Source organism: Bos grunniens, chromosome 11 (assembly GCF_055505025.1).
Source record: "Bos grunniens cultivar Pamir isolate PY7600 chromosome 11, Bosgru_T2T1.0, whole genome shotgun sequence".
Lineage (NCBI taxonomy): Eukaryota > Metazoa > Chordata > Mammalia > Artiodactyla > Bovidae > Bos > Bos grunniens.
The window spans coordinates 9,293,209-9,306,966 of NC_141175.1; the positions used below are offsets into that span (position 1 = coordinate 9,293,209).

General features: G+C 51.8%; 1 protein-coding gene across 2 annotated transcripts in view; it reads left to right on the top strand.

Annotated features, from left to right (window-relative positions):
* ENG (endoglin) overlaps positions 1-13,758 on the top strand; it is a 31,992-nt gene that overhangs the window by 13,027 nt on the left and 5,207 nt on the right. The window contains exons 3-8 of one of the 2 annotated variants that reach the window (XM_086325001.1): positions 5,699-5,839; positions 8,713-8,875; positions 9,887-10,040; positions 10,335-10,464; positions 10,916-11,090; positions 11,339-11,481. In XM_086325001.1, the coding sequence (XP_086181127.1) occupies positions 5,699-5,839; positions 8,713-8,875; positions 9,887-10,040; positions 10,335-10,464; positions 10,916-11,090; positions 11,339-11,481 (906 nt within the window). Of the gene's footprint in view, positions 1-5,698; positions 5,840-6,703; positions 6,865-8,712; positions 8,876-9,886; positions 10,041-10,334; positions 10,465-10,915; positions 11,091-11,338; positions 11,482-13,758 lie in introns of those variants that run through there. The other variant, XM_086325002.1, reaches the window with a different exon arrangement.

Below are 13,758 nucleotides of genomic sequence, written 5' to 3' on the forward strand. Positions count from 1 at the left end.
CAGCAGTCCTGGTACTGAGTGATGGACTCAGCAATGGCGGGGAGGTTATAGGGGGCTGTGGGTGAGCATGGCAGAGCTTGGGCATCCAGGATGGTTGTCCACATGTGTCCATGTGAAGAGAAGAGGGGTGGGTTGGGGCTAGGGGCTGTCATATGTGTTCTTGTCCCAGGCCTTGCAGATATTAGGGACAGGCTTGGTGGGAAGGACATGGACTCGGGGACAGACAGACTGGGCAGGTACTGTGCCTGCATCTCAGTGCTATATCCCCAGTGTTCAACTCAGGGTCAGTCCCAGAATTGTAAGGATGAGTAAATAGATGGGTGGATGGGTGGATGGGTGGATGGGTGGGTGGATGGGTGGATGGGTGGGTGGATGGATGGGTGGATGGATGGGTGTTTGGTTGGGTGGATGGATGGACGGTTGGATGGATGGATGGGTGGATGGGTGGATGGGTGGGTGGATGGATGGGTGTTTGGATGGGTGGATGGATGGACGGTTGGATGGATGGATGGATGGATGGATGGATGGATGGGTGGATGGGTGGATGGGTGGGTGGATGGATGTGTGGATGGATGGACGGTTGGATGGATGGATGGGTGGATGGATGGATGGATGGGTGGATGGGTGGATGGGTGGGTGGATGGATGGGTGGTTGGATGGATGGTTGGATTGGTGGATGTGGTGGATGGTTGGATTGGTGGGTCAATATTGGAAGGAAGGGGAAATGTAACTGTGTATAAGCATTTGCTGATTGGCCACCTCCATGAGGTTAGCAGTGTTACTGGTTGTTTGGGGGTGTTAGTCTTGTTCTCTGCCAAGCTCTTGGAGGACAGAGTTGTGCCTTCTTTCCTGTCTCCCATGAAGAGCATAGCAGCCCCAGGCCGGGCGCAGTGCTATTCTCCCAGACAGACAAAGAAACTGGGGAAGTAGAAATGACATGGGCTGATCAGGAACCCTCAGCTGGGGAGAGTGGCGTGCCTCTCGTGGGGGTTCTAGAAGCCCATTCTGTAGCCACCTGGCTGGAGACCAAGTCCCAGATGCCAAACACTGGGAGCCCCAAGGAGGCAGACAGAATCAAAGAGCCATATAATACTGAGCCTACACAGATGGGGAGACTGAGGCCCAGAGAGGGGCTGTTGCAGGGAGGCCTGACTGGTCCCAATTCCAGCCAACAGCTGCCCAGCCCACATGCCCACCTCCTCAGCCCCTGAACTGTGGCCCTCCTCTGGATGAGCGAGAGGGGAGGGAATAGCAGGTGGAGAAACCCAATCCGCTGCCATGTGTTTGGTTGGACGTTGGACCACCTGCTTTGCAGGCAGAATCTCACTGAATCCTCACAAATCTATGAAGTAGTTACATCGTTCAGCCCATTTTCCAGATCAGGAAGCTGAGGCCCAGAGACAGGAAGTAACTGCCCAGGGTCACAGGCTAATGACTGAGCCCAGGTTTGACTTCAGGTCCGTCTGGCTTTGATGCCCTTCGCCTGCTACCCTGCCTGTAAGTCTGGCTCCGCTGGGGTGAGCAAAGGGACGGCCGGCTCCGATCTGGCCGGCTCCAGTCTGGCCCTAGGAGGGTGGGGGCTGCAGGCAGGCTCGAGGCTCCACTCCTAGAAGAATTGCTGGAAGCGACTTTCTATAAGTGGCTACTAGCGCTCAGGGCCTCCCCACTGAAATCCCCCTTCCCGCCACTGACTGCTGGGCCGACAATGGCAACTGTGGGCCAGAGGCACAAAAATAGAAACGTGGTCTCCCGCCCACTGGCTCAGGGAAGGGGCCGGGCAGGCCCCGGCCAGCCCAGGTTGCAGAGCTGGGGACGAGGGTGTGACTGGCCTGCCCACCTCGGCTGGGCTCCCAGAACTCCCAGGATGCCATGGGGAAGACTGGGAGCTTGGGATGGGGGACGAGGCAGGCCCCTTTCTTTACTTTTGGGCTCGGAGCTGGGAGGAAAGAGGGAAGTCTGCGTGTGAGTGACCGTGTTGATGAGTCAGGGCCACGGGATGGAAGTGTTTGCTATGGAAACCCTGGCTGGGTTTTTCTGGTAACTAGCTGGCCTTTGAGCTCGCGCCAGGAGCTCCCAGACCCCTGGAAGCCCAGCTCTCCAGCCTCCCTGACTTTCGACAGGGCTCACTTGGTGCGTGGCCCTGGCCCCTGCCTGCCTCTCTTTGGGCCTTAGCCCACACCCTCCTTCCTCCCAACTCCTAACTCTACAGGGATGGACTTGGTGACAAGGGGGTGGAGGGATTGGTATGTGAGCCCTGGGAGCAGAGCTGAGTGTCATGACAGATGTCACGAAGTTCCAGTCTCTTAACCCCCTCACCCTCAGCATGACCCGACGCTGACCTCTACTTCTCTTCTTTAACTTCCTTTATCCAGAGCCTCACTTGGTTTTGGTTTCCATTCTGTCCTATCCCTGTTTTGCAGATGGGGAAACTGAGGCACAAACAGGGACAGTTACTGTGGGGTGGCAACAGGCATGGATGGTCACAGGGCTCTTTCCTCCCACCTCGGGGGCTGTGCTCTCAGCCTGTGGGCATCCAGGGCAGAGGAGGGATTATTCTCCTTGTCCGCAGCAGCCGTGGCACCTCCTAACCATCAGTTCAGTTCAGTTCAATTGCTCAGTCATGTCCAACTCTTTGCGACTCCATGAATCGCAGCACGCCAGGCCTCCCTGTCTATCACTCCCCGAGTTCACTCAGACTCACGTCCATCGAGTCAGTGATGCCATCCAGCCATCTCATCCTCTGTCGTCCCCTTCTCCTCCTGCCCCCAATCCCTCCCAGCATCAGAGTCTTTTCCAATAAGTCAACTCTTCGAATGAGGTGGCCAAAGTACTGGAGTTTCAGCTTTAGCATCATTCCCTCCAAAGAAATCCCAGGGCTGATCTCCTTCAGAATGGACTGGTTGGATCTCCTTGCAGTCCAAGGGACTCTCAAGAGTCTTCTCCAACACCACAGGACCCATCTCTTCGCCATGCATGGGCCACGAGTTTCACTCCTCTGGGGGAGGACAGACAGATGGGGCTGGACAGTGATGAACTGTGGGGCAGTCTGGGGAGTGGCAGGGTTGAGAGGGAGGACACAGTCCAGGCGAGCTGCCCAGGGGTCCAGGCACCCACTCTGGCACCATGCTGACAGGTACTGGGCATCTGACTTCACCACTCACTTTGGCGGGGGCCCTCCCTGTGCCCAACTGCTACATCTGTAAAATGGGAGAATACCTGACCCTGCTTCGATGAGAGCATAGGGCACTCACACACACAGCATAGGGCTGGGCATGCATTAGACTGAACCCGGTGAAAGTACTGATATTTGATTATCGTATTTTAATAGCTTTATTGTGAAAACATTTGTCCACTTAAAGTGTACGGTTGAGGGGTTTTGATCATATACACAGAGTTGTGAAATCATATTTGATAGTTCAAGCTAATAATACATAGGCAATTAGGTAATGAAGCTGGGGTGGGTCCATTGAAGAATCTTCAATCTTCTTGAAGATTCAGACAGGGCAGCAGTGCCTGGGCCTTTCCTGACAACACCAAGGTGGGTCTCCCTTCACTTCAGTTAATTTCAAGAACTGATCACAATCCTGGAACAAAATGTCAGCTCTGACATTTGGACTGGTATTTCCTATTTTGCCAAAATATGATATTAAATGCAATACTTAATCCATAAAGTGTTTAGAATGTACACTATTTTTTAAAATTGATGACACAAGATATTTCAAAACCCCAAAGTTATAAACCCATTAGAAAACAGAAATTAATCAACAAAGTGAACTTACACAAACATAAATTCAAGATATATCACTCTACTATAAACTAGCATAAAAGTGATCATTCAAAAATAAGCAACCTAATATAGCTCACTAAAATGAAAAAAATATTTATGAAACATTGAAAATGAAACATTATTTGCTTTTATTTTGTTTCAAAGAGCAAACTCACAAAGCGTGATCACGGTGTCATTATTAGGTAGTGGAAATATTTGGGGGCAGATTTTTCCCGCTGAAACACTCTGGCTGTCTGACATCAGTTGGGGAAATGGCCAGGAGATAATTAGAAGTTAAATCTAAACTTCCACTGTTGTCTTCATCTTGAAATATCCGTCTCCTTTTTGATAAGTTTAAGGAGATTTGTGGGGGGTTGGGGGGGGTGGTCAGCGTTTTGTCTCTTTGGAGAGAGATTGCCAGCTTTTGTGAACAGCTGGAGTTTGTGTTTCAATCAAATGTTTCCATCTGTCTTTGTCCATGTAAGTCCAAGGCAGGGCTTCTGAGGCCTGCACCTGTTTCAGTTTCAGGAGTCACCTGCTCATGCTCCATTGGTTCAGAGAGTCTTTGAGCACAGCGGGGGTCCTTCTTTCTTCTTTCGGGCTGCGCTGGGTCTTCCGTGGCGTGCAGCCTTCTTCTTGTTGCGGTGTGTGCACTTGTCTAGTTGTGGCTAGTGGGCTTAGTTGCCCCAAAGCATGTGGGATCTTAGTTTCCCCAACAAGAGATCGAACCCATGTCCTCTGCATTGGAAGGTGGATTCTTAACCACCGGACCACCAGGGAAGGCCCAAAGAAGTCTATTCTTTCAACAGAAACTTTGCCTTGTGGATTGCTGTGTTCTTTTTCTTTCTGGGAATAAAGAGGTATAGAAAAACCTGACGGGGCAGGATAGTAGTTGAGAGTAGAGGCCTGCCTAGGTCTAGAGCTTAGTTCCACACTTACATGCTATGTGGTCATGGACAAATGGCTTCACCTCTCTGCGCCCTGCTTCTTCATCTGTAAGTGAGAGTAACAAGGGTACCTACCTCTTCGGGTTGTTGTGAGGTTAAATGAGTCAATGTGTAAAGCACTTAGAACAGTCCAAGCACTTAGAAAGCACTATATAAATGTTAGGTATTAGTTGTTATTGTTGTTATGAAAGCATTCTAAATACATACACCATGATCAATTAATTTTTTTAATGCAGTCAGTACCTCTTGAGACAGAAATGACTTCAACTTCACATTTCTTATAAAATATCAAAATAATGGTATTACCCAACAAAACATGAGTATTTAGTACTTTAAAATCATAAGGCAAATAGGAATCCTGCAGTTGGGGAGCAGAGTTTGATGCCTCAACAGTGCCACACTGGGACAGAGAAAGGGCACACGGTGCGCTCTGAAGTCACACAGGCTGGTTCACAGCAGGTGTTTAATGGGAATAATAAACCTCAACTGACTACCAATAAAGTTCAGGCTCATTGCATTTATTTATTTGGCTGCACCAGGTCTTAGTTGTACCATGTGAACTCTTAGTTTCGGCATGTGGGATATAGTGCCCTGACCAGGGATTGAACCCGGGCTTCCTGCGTTGGAGGCATGGAGTCTTAGCCACTGGACCACCAGGGAAGTCCCAGGCATTTTATTTTAAATATAGCAGTGTGTACATGTCAATTTCAAACTCCCAATCTATCCCTTCCTCTGATCATTAAAAAAAAAAGTCTCCTTGGATTTGCTGAGAGTCATCTTTCATTCATTTAGCAAATATTTTCTGGGTACCTGCCTGAGGGCCAGGCACTGTGCCGGGCTCTGGAAGACAGGAGTGGACAAGCTGGGCAGGGAGAATGAAATGGAAGCTGACAGTAAATGAGTCAACTCCGCTGACCTGGGTGGCACACAGCCTTTGCAGCCTGACTGATCTGTGTATGTGTCTCTCCCCTTGCCCCCATCCCAGGATGTGTCAAGGCTGGAGCTGACTCTCCAGACATCCAAGCAAGATGGCATCCGGCGCCGAGAGGTGCTGCTGATCCTCAGCGTGAACAAATCCATCTTCCTGAAATTGCAGGCACCAGGAATCCCACTCCAGCTGGCCTACGTGAGTGTGTTACCTCCAACCGCAGCCTCAGGCACGGGCTCTGGGAAGCCCCTGCTGTCCACCTCTGTGGACCAGGGTCCTCTGCTTCTCTTTTCCATTCTGACGTTACTCACCAGGGCCCTTCCTGGTGAACCCCATGGGGCCTTGCCAGAGAGAGGACAAAGGGCAACAGAACCTGGGGAAAAGAACCCAAACCCGGAGGTGGGAATCAAACCCAGGAGGCGATGTGTGTGCCTGCGTTCGTGCTCAGTCGCTTAGTCGTGTCCAACTCTTTGCGACCCCATGAACTATAGCCAGCCAGGCTCCTTTGTCCATGGAATTTTCCAGGCAAGAATGCTGTAGTGGGTTGCCATTTCCTCCTCCAGGGAAACTTCCCGACTCAGGGATCAAACCTGCGTCTCCTGCACTGGCGGGCAGATTCCTTACCACTGAGCCACCTCGGAAGCCCTCAGGTTGATGCACAAATTAGCCAACTCCAACCCTCTCTCATAGCCTCAGTTTTCCCATCTGTCCAGTGGGAGAACTGGACTCACTGATATTCCTCCATAAAATAACCTTGTCACTGTCTTTGAAAAAGTTTACAAGACATAAATGTGAAAATATTCAAGTACAGACAAAAAAAGGCCAGAAAGAAACCTAACAATGTGTTAACAGTAGTTCTGGCTGGGGAGAGGGATGAGGAACAGAGATCTGCTTTGTTCTTTTCACTGTATTGATTGGCAAGATTTGCTATAATTTACATGGCCTAAATTGGAGAAAAATTATTTTTTAAAAAATTCAAATTTTAAATGTCAGACACATCCACCAGAGAGAGAGAAGGTCCACTGGCTGGGATCACAGCCAGGGGCACTCAGGGCTGGAGGAGGTGGGGCGGGCCGGGTCACTGCCTCGTTCACGTTTAAGGCCCTGGGAGGTGGCCCCCCCAGATGCAGCAGCTGTTGTTTACAGCCAGAAAAAGCAGAGGGGAGAGAGCCGGAGCTCGGGGGAGAGCAAAGAAAACAAGTGGGAGCGAGACACAGAAAAAAGTATGGAAACGGAAAGAGGGCCGGCCTGTTGTGGGAGGAACGGACTCTGGAGACTGAGTTCGAGGAGGGGGAGAGGAGGAGGGGACCTGAAGACAGGCCCCGGTCCCGGGCTGCCTGGGACGCGGGCCTAGACACCGAGAGAAGCTGAGGGGGTGCGCGACTGGCGGCACGAAGCGCAGAGTCAGCCGGAGCGGGCCGGCATGGAAGCCCCCCACCCCACGGGAGGGCAGGCCGAACGCAGCCAACCGGGAGGACGGAGCGGGACCGACCCCGCGGCTCCCAGTGCGGGCAGGCCAGGCCCGGCCACAGCTCCTCTCCCCCACCTCCCGTTTCTCCCCCTTCCTATTCCCGAACCCTCTGGCGGCCCAGCCCTGGACTCTAGGCCCGGCAGGGCTCTGGCTGACGCAGGGCACACGAAAAGCGCCCGCCCGCCCGCCGGGCCGGAAGGTCGCAGCGGCCGCCGGCTCAGGCCTCGGCCACGCCTTCATCCCCGGGGCTAAGAATACACGGCCTGGGAGAGGGGGCGGAGGGACCGCCCGAGCCGCGCGCGACCTCGGCCCGCAGCTTCCGGAGCCGGCCCCAAGCAGCCGGAGCCTGGACGCCTCTGGAGAGACCAAGAGTTCCACCGGGGGAGGGCGCAGGACTCTGTATCAGACCCGGGGCCAAGAGCTTGACAAATGCCCTTTAATCCCTATTACATTCCCATTTTACAGAGCTGACCCTGAGGGTCAGATGGTAAAAGTCCTCCCCCTCCCCACCCAACCCAACTCTAGCTCTAAACCACTGCCCCAGCCCTTCCATGGGGTGGGGGTGGGCACTGGGCTCCTCACCCAGGTCCTCATCACTTTGCCCCCTTGTTAAAGCCCTGCTCCATTCCAAGTGGACCTTTCTATGACGTCTTGCCTATTTCCACTGTCAGGCAGTCCCCCCTTAGTATCTAGCCTGAAGCTCTCATGCTGCTGCTGCTTCAGCGTAATGCCTCTGGCTTTGGAGATGGATGGAAGAGGAACTCTGAGTCCATGGCCCCAGCAGCTTCCCATGAATCCTTTGACCTCTACCCCAGGAAGTCTTTCCTATTTCTTTCTCTAGCCCACCAGAGTCTCTGCTGAGGCATGGGCAGTGGAGGCAATGAGGTGCTGGAGCCACCCAGATTCTCATCTCTGTTCATTCAAGGGACCTGTCTTGCTCCTTTTGTTTCTCATAGAATAATATCCTCTGTCTTCTGTTGTTTCAAATGACTTGAGGCATGACTGGTTTCTGGGTGGTAAGATCTCCCAGAGCAGGGACCAGTTGTTTGTCTTTTGTTCACTCATTTATTCATCCATGTCTTCTATCTTCCCTTCTCCATTTCCATGTGCGGGGAGCACCTGCCGTGTGCCAGGTGTCAGGATGAGGCTGCCATGTCAGGATCTTCATTGCTGGTCTCAAGACCCAGCACACAGTCAGGCCAATATTTCTTACTGCCTACTGTGTGTCAAGCCCCATGCAGGGGTGGCCAAGCCAGCCACTGTCCCTCACAAGAGTGTGGGGGAAACCGACATGGGCCCCACGATAAGTGCGGACTGAATGGAGGGGTGGGAGGGTGATGTTTGAACAGGGGGATGAACATGGGTGTGTGTCCACCCAGCCCCTCAGACGTGGAAAAGAGATGGGGCAGATCTGACTCTGAGGGGCCCTAGTTAGGGGCCCGTGGGCTGACTTTGGCTCCACCAGCCTCAACCTCCTCAGCCCTGGCCTTCTCTGTTCAGCCAACTAGCTGCCTCCCCCAGTTATCTGCTGACCTCTGGCATGGGACAGAAGGCATTCAGGCCCAGGGACAGCATCCTGAGCTGCCACATGTCTCCCTAGGACTCCAAACTGGTCTTTCACGAGGCCCTAGATGCCAACATCACACAGCTGCCATCCTTCACCACCAAGGACCAGCTCCTCAACTGGGCGAATACACGGGGTTCCATCGCCTCTGTCGCTGAGCTGAGCAACCCGCAAAGCATCTTCCTTCGTCTGGACCAAGGTCTGCCTCCCCAGTTGCCTCTCTGGGTTCAGGACTCTGCTCTTGAGGAATCTGAATTCCTCTGTCTCCTTCCTCGGATGTGGACACTAAGGCACCAAGACGGGATGTGATTTGCCCCGGGTCACTTAAGACAGTGGTTACCCTTTCATCAAATGTTAGATTGAACCCTATGAAACTGCTGCCATTTGTCAGTCTCGGGATATACAAAAGCAGCACTTTCATATTATTTATTGTATCCCTAGTGTGTACCAAGTCCTATGCCAGGCATCTGGGGACCCTGTGGGGACAAACCCAGATGCTGCCCTCCTGGAGCTGGCACTGTGGTAGGCAGATGATAATAGGTATACAAATTCTGTAATTTCAGGTCATGGTAAATACTATAAGAAGGATAAATGGGGGGTGATGTACAGGCAGTTGCTGGGTTGCATCGCTAACATACGCCATGGTTTTATACCTTAAGTAAAATGTGTGTTGACAGCTGAGGAAACAGAGGCCAGGGACTTACCCTGGGTCACTCTGATGTAAGTGGATTTGAACCTGGGTCCTCCCAAGCCCCCACTCTTTGCTGTTCCATCCTGCCTGTGTGCGTGCTAAGTCGCTTCTGTTGTGTCTGACTCTTTGTGACCCCATGGACTGTACCCCACCAGGCTCCTCTGTCCATGGGATTCTCCAGGCAAGAATGCTGGAGTGGATTGCCATTTCCTTCTTCAGGGGGATCTTCCCGACCCAGGGATTGAACCCCTGTATCTTAGGTCTGGTCTCCTGCCTTGGCTGGCGAGTTCTTTTTTTGTTTGTTTTTTTTCACCCCTTCAGTTCAATTCAGTCGCTCAGTCGTGTCCGACCCTTTGCAACCCCATGAATCGCAGTATGCCAGGCCTCCCTGTCCATCACCATCCTCGCGCCTCCTGGAAGCCATCCTGCCGGCCCCACCATTACTGTGGGAGAGGGTGGGCCTGCGTATTAGATGCTAGGCTGCTCCAAGGGGAGACAGAGGTGCGCTTATCTCTGCAGCCTCGAGCTCACCGTTCTCCTGCAATCTGGAACCCCAGAAGGACATGGGCCACACGCTCGGATGGACCCCGAAAGCCTGGGGCTGCCGCTTGGAAGGTGTGGCTGGCCACAAGGAGGCGCACATCCTGAGGATCCTACCGGGCCCAGAGGCCTCGTAAGGGTGCCAGCCCTGCCAGCCCCACCCTCCATAAAGCCCCGCTTCTGTCCAAGCCTTAGCCCCGCCCCGGCCTTGTTAGAGAACTGTCACCCCGCCTATATCTGGGCCCCGCCCATTTTCACACCCACCCGACAGACCCAGGACCAACCAGGTTAGGAGCGCAGCTGCTGCTCAACCGACCCCAGGTCTTGTTCTGGCCCAGCAATTCCTGGTCAAGCTCCCCTGCACCTCCCCACACCCCGCACTACCGCCCTCGCTGATGCGGGGGCGGTCGTCTCCCCCCACATCCAGGCCCCGGACAGTGACCGTGAAGTTGGAGCTGAGCTGTGCTTGGAGAGATACTGACGCCGCCGTGCTCATCCTTCAGGGTCCACCCTACGTGTCCTGGTTAATCGAGGCCAACCACAACATGCAGATCTGGGTGAGTCTTGCTTTGAGACCCGCACAGCCCCGTTCAGGTCTTCCCAAGGCTCCTCCAAGAAAAAACCCAAACTTCCTGCACCATCACCCCAGCCCTGAGCCTTTATATACGATGATCCCTCTGCCCTCTGTGCTCTACCTATTCTTCCTTCAGACCTTCACCTAGATGGCACCTCCTCCAGGAAGCCTTCCATGATCCCTTAAAGAGGCCCCCTAACCCAGCCCACTGCGTCAGGGAAGTTTCCTGGAGAGGTGAACTCCAAACTGAGTTGAAAGACAGACAGGAACCAGTAGATGAGGGGAGGTGGTCCAGGCAGAGGAAACAGCAGGAGCAAAAGAGAGCCTGACTGAGGCCTGGCAGACCCTGGCCAGCCTGCAGGCACACCTTGCCAGGCTGTGTGGCCCCTGACTGTGTCCGAAGCTCCCTGCTCTGCCTCTCTCCCTGTCATTAGACCACTGGTGAATACTCCTTGAAGATCTTTCCAGATAGGATCAACCCTGGCTTCCAACTCCCAAACACAACCCAAGGCCTGCTGGGGGAGGCCCGGAGGCTCAATGCCAGTGTGGTAGCGTCCTTCGTGGAGCTCCCTGTGGCCAATGATGTCTCTCTGCGGACCCACAGCTGTGGTGAGCACCTGGCTCCCTTCCCTTGCCCCCCGCCTCGCCAGCTCCCTTCCCTGGCCCTCTCCTGGGATCTGTTGCTACGTCCAGATGCTGTGTGAACTGGGAAAGTTGCAGCAGCTGGTGGGAGCCCCATATTCCTCATATGCATCTCAGGAATGCTGAGAGTACCTAGCTAGAGAGGTGCTTAGCACCTCAGAGCACAGTGAGCCCCACAGTGACTGTCTGCTGGGGCCCCCTCTGCTACCCCGCAGGCAGTGGGCTGCAGCCCTCACCCACACCGGTGGAGATCACCACTCCCAATAAGGGCTGCAACCAGGAGCTACTTCTGACCCTGATCCAGCCCAAGTGCTCCAGCGATGGCATGACTCTGGTACTCAAGAAAGATCTCATCTCGGTAAGGGAGCGCCTGGCCTCCAGTCCAGCTGACATGGGTAACTGGTCCTTCTGTCCTAATCCAGGAAGGAGGACCAATCACATTCCGCTACAAGCCTTAGTTTTTCCACCTGTAGAATGGGCTTGAGGTGGCTCAGATGGTAAAGGGTCTGTCTACAATGTGGGAGACCGGGGTTTGATCCCTGGGTCGGGAAGATCCCCTGGAGAAGGAAATGGCAATCCACTCCAGTACTATTGCCTGGAAAATCCCATGGACAGAGGAGCCTGGTAGGCTACAGTCCATGGGGTCGCAAATAGTTGGACACGACTGAGTGACTTCACTTTTTTTTCACTCACCAGGTGGTGAGGATTATAGGAGGTCTGACGACCTCGCCTGGTGTGGAGCAATGCGTTAGGTGCTCAGTCGTGTTTGACTCTTTGTGATCCCATGGACTGTTACCCGCCAGGCTCCTCTGTCCATGGAATTCTCCAGGCAAGAATACTGGAGTGGGTAGCCGTTCCCTTCTCCAGGAGATCTTCCTGACCCAGAGACTGAGCCCACATCTCCCGTGTCTCCTACATTGCAGGCGGATTCTTTACTGCTGAACCACTGGGGAAGCCTTATGTACTAAATACTGAAAGTGACAATGTTAGTTGCTCAGTCATGTCTGACTCTTTACGACCATGGACTGTAGCCCTCTAGGCTCCTGTGTCCATGAAATTCTCCAGGCAAGAATACTGTTGTGGGTAGCCATTCCATTTTCTAGGGGATCTTCCTGACCTAGGGACTCCTGCATTGCAAGCATATTCTTCACCCTCTGAACCACTAGGAAAGCCCAAGTTCATATGTACTTAATAATATCACTTTAAAAACACATTAGATCCCATCATATTGAAATGCCATAATTTGGAGAAGGAAATGGCAACCCATTCCAGTGTTCTTGCTTGGAGAATCCCAGGGATGGGGGAGCCTGTTGGGCTGCCGTCTCTGGGGTCACACAGAGTCGGACACGACTGAAGCGACTTAGCAGCAGCAGTGACTATATAACATCCAGCTGAAGACTAGCCAGGGGGGTACTCTTTCTGCCCCCTTCTGATGCCTATGTCAGAAGCTTTCTCTGTCTCCTTTATAGTTTAATAAAACTTTATTACACACACACACACAAAATGCCATAATTAGCTCCTCCTCCCTTGTTAGACATTTGGGTGTTTTCAATTATGTAATATTATAAATATGCAGGAAGTGTCATTGTGCATGAAATTCTTCTATAAATAGAATTGTTTTCTTAAGATAGGTTTCCACATCAGTTGAGATTGCTGGGTCAAAGATGAGGGAACCTTCTGGAAATTTTCATACATGTTGCCAACTCGCTTTCCAAAAGATGATTCCAGTTTTCACTGCTGATTAATGAGAACACTTAACTGTCTCTCCAAATTATTGTTTTTTTGTCTAAAAACTTTGCTGATGTGGGAGGTGGAACCTTGTCTTCCATTCTTGTCTGAGTTTCTACTTCTTTGATTAGTAAGTAGTGAGTGTGAACTTGATACTGTGTAACTGATAATAATCAAAGTCTCTGTAACCTTGTGGCTTGGTATTTTTCTTCTTTAAAACATTTTTTTTTCAATTGGAGGATAATTGCTTTACGTTGTGTTAATTTCTGCCATATAACAACATGAATCAACCATAAGTATACATATGTTCCCTCACTCTTGAGCCTCCCTCCTTTGGTATTTTTCTTATTTCTTTTTTTTACCCTTTGATTATTTCTATAAGCTTTTTACATGAAGAAAGACATTTGTGGCCCTTTGTCTATCGTTCTTATTGAAATAATCTCTCCTGGTTTGTTATCATTCTTTAAATTTTTGCCAGAGTGTTTCTTAATTTTCGGGATGTTTGAAAACATTGGGCCATCCTAGCTGGCCATCTTCTCCTTTGTGATTTTTTTCTAGTCTTTCTGAGGCAGGAAATCTCTCTGCCAGAGTCTTGATGAGTCATGCATGTTCTCAGGGATTTTTAGAATGACATTTAACTCTATGTCCATGTGGAAGTGTTTTGGGGTGTGTGGTATCAGGGCCAAGGTGAAGCTCCATCTGTCTGCGGCCTATCTCCCCCTTCTTATCTGCCTTTACCTGGCCCGGCAGATATCTGGGAGGTGGAGGAGGTGGTGCAGGGATCAGCAATGGCTGGCATTACTGCCATCCAGTACACTGGATGTCATACACTGTGATCCACTGATCTTTGGAACATTACACTCAAGTTAAAAAGAATATTCTAGGTCTATGAATATACACACAGATA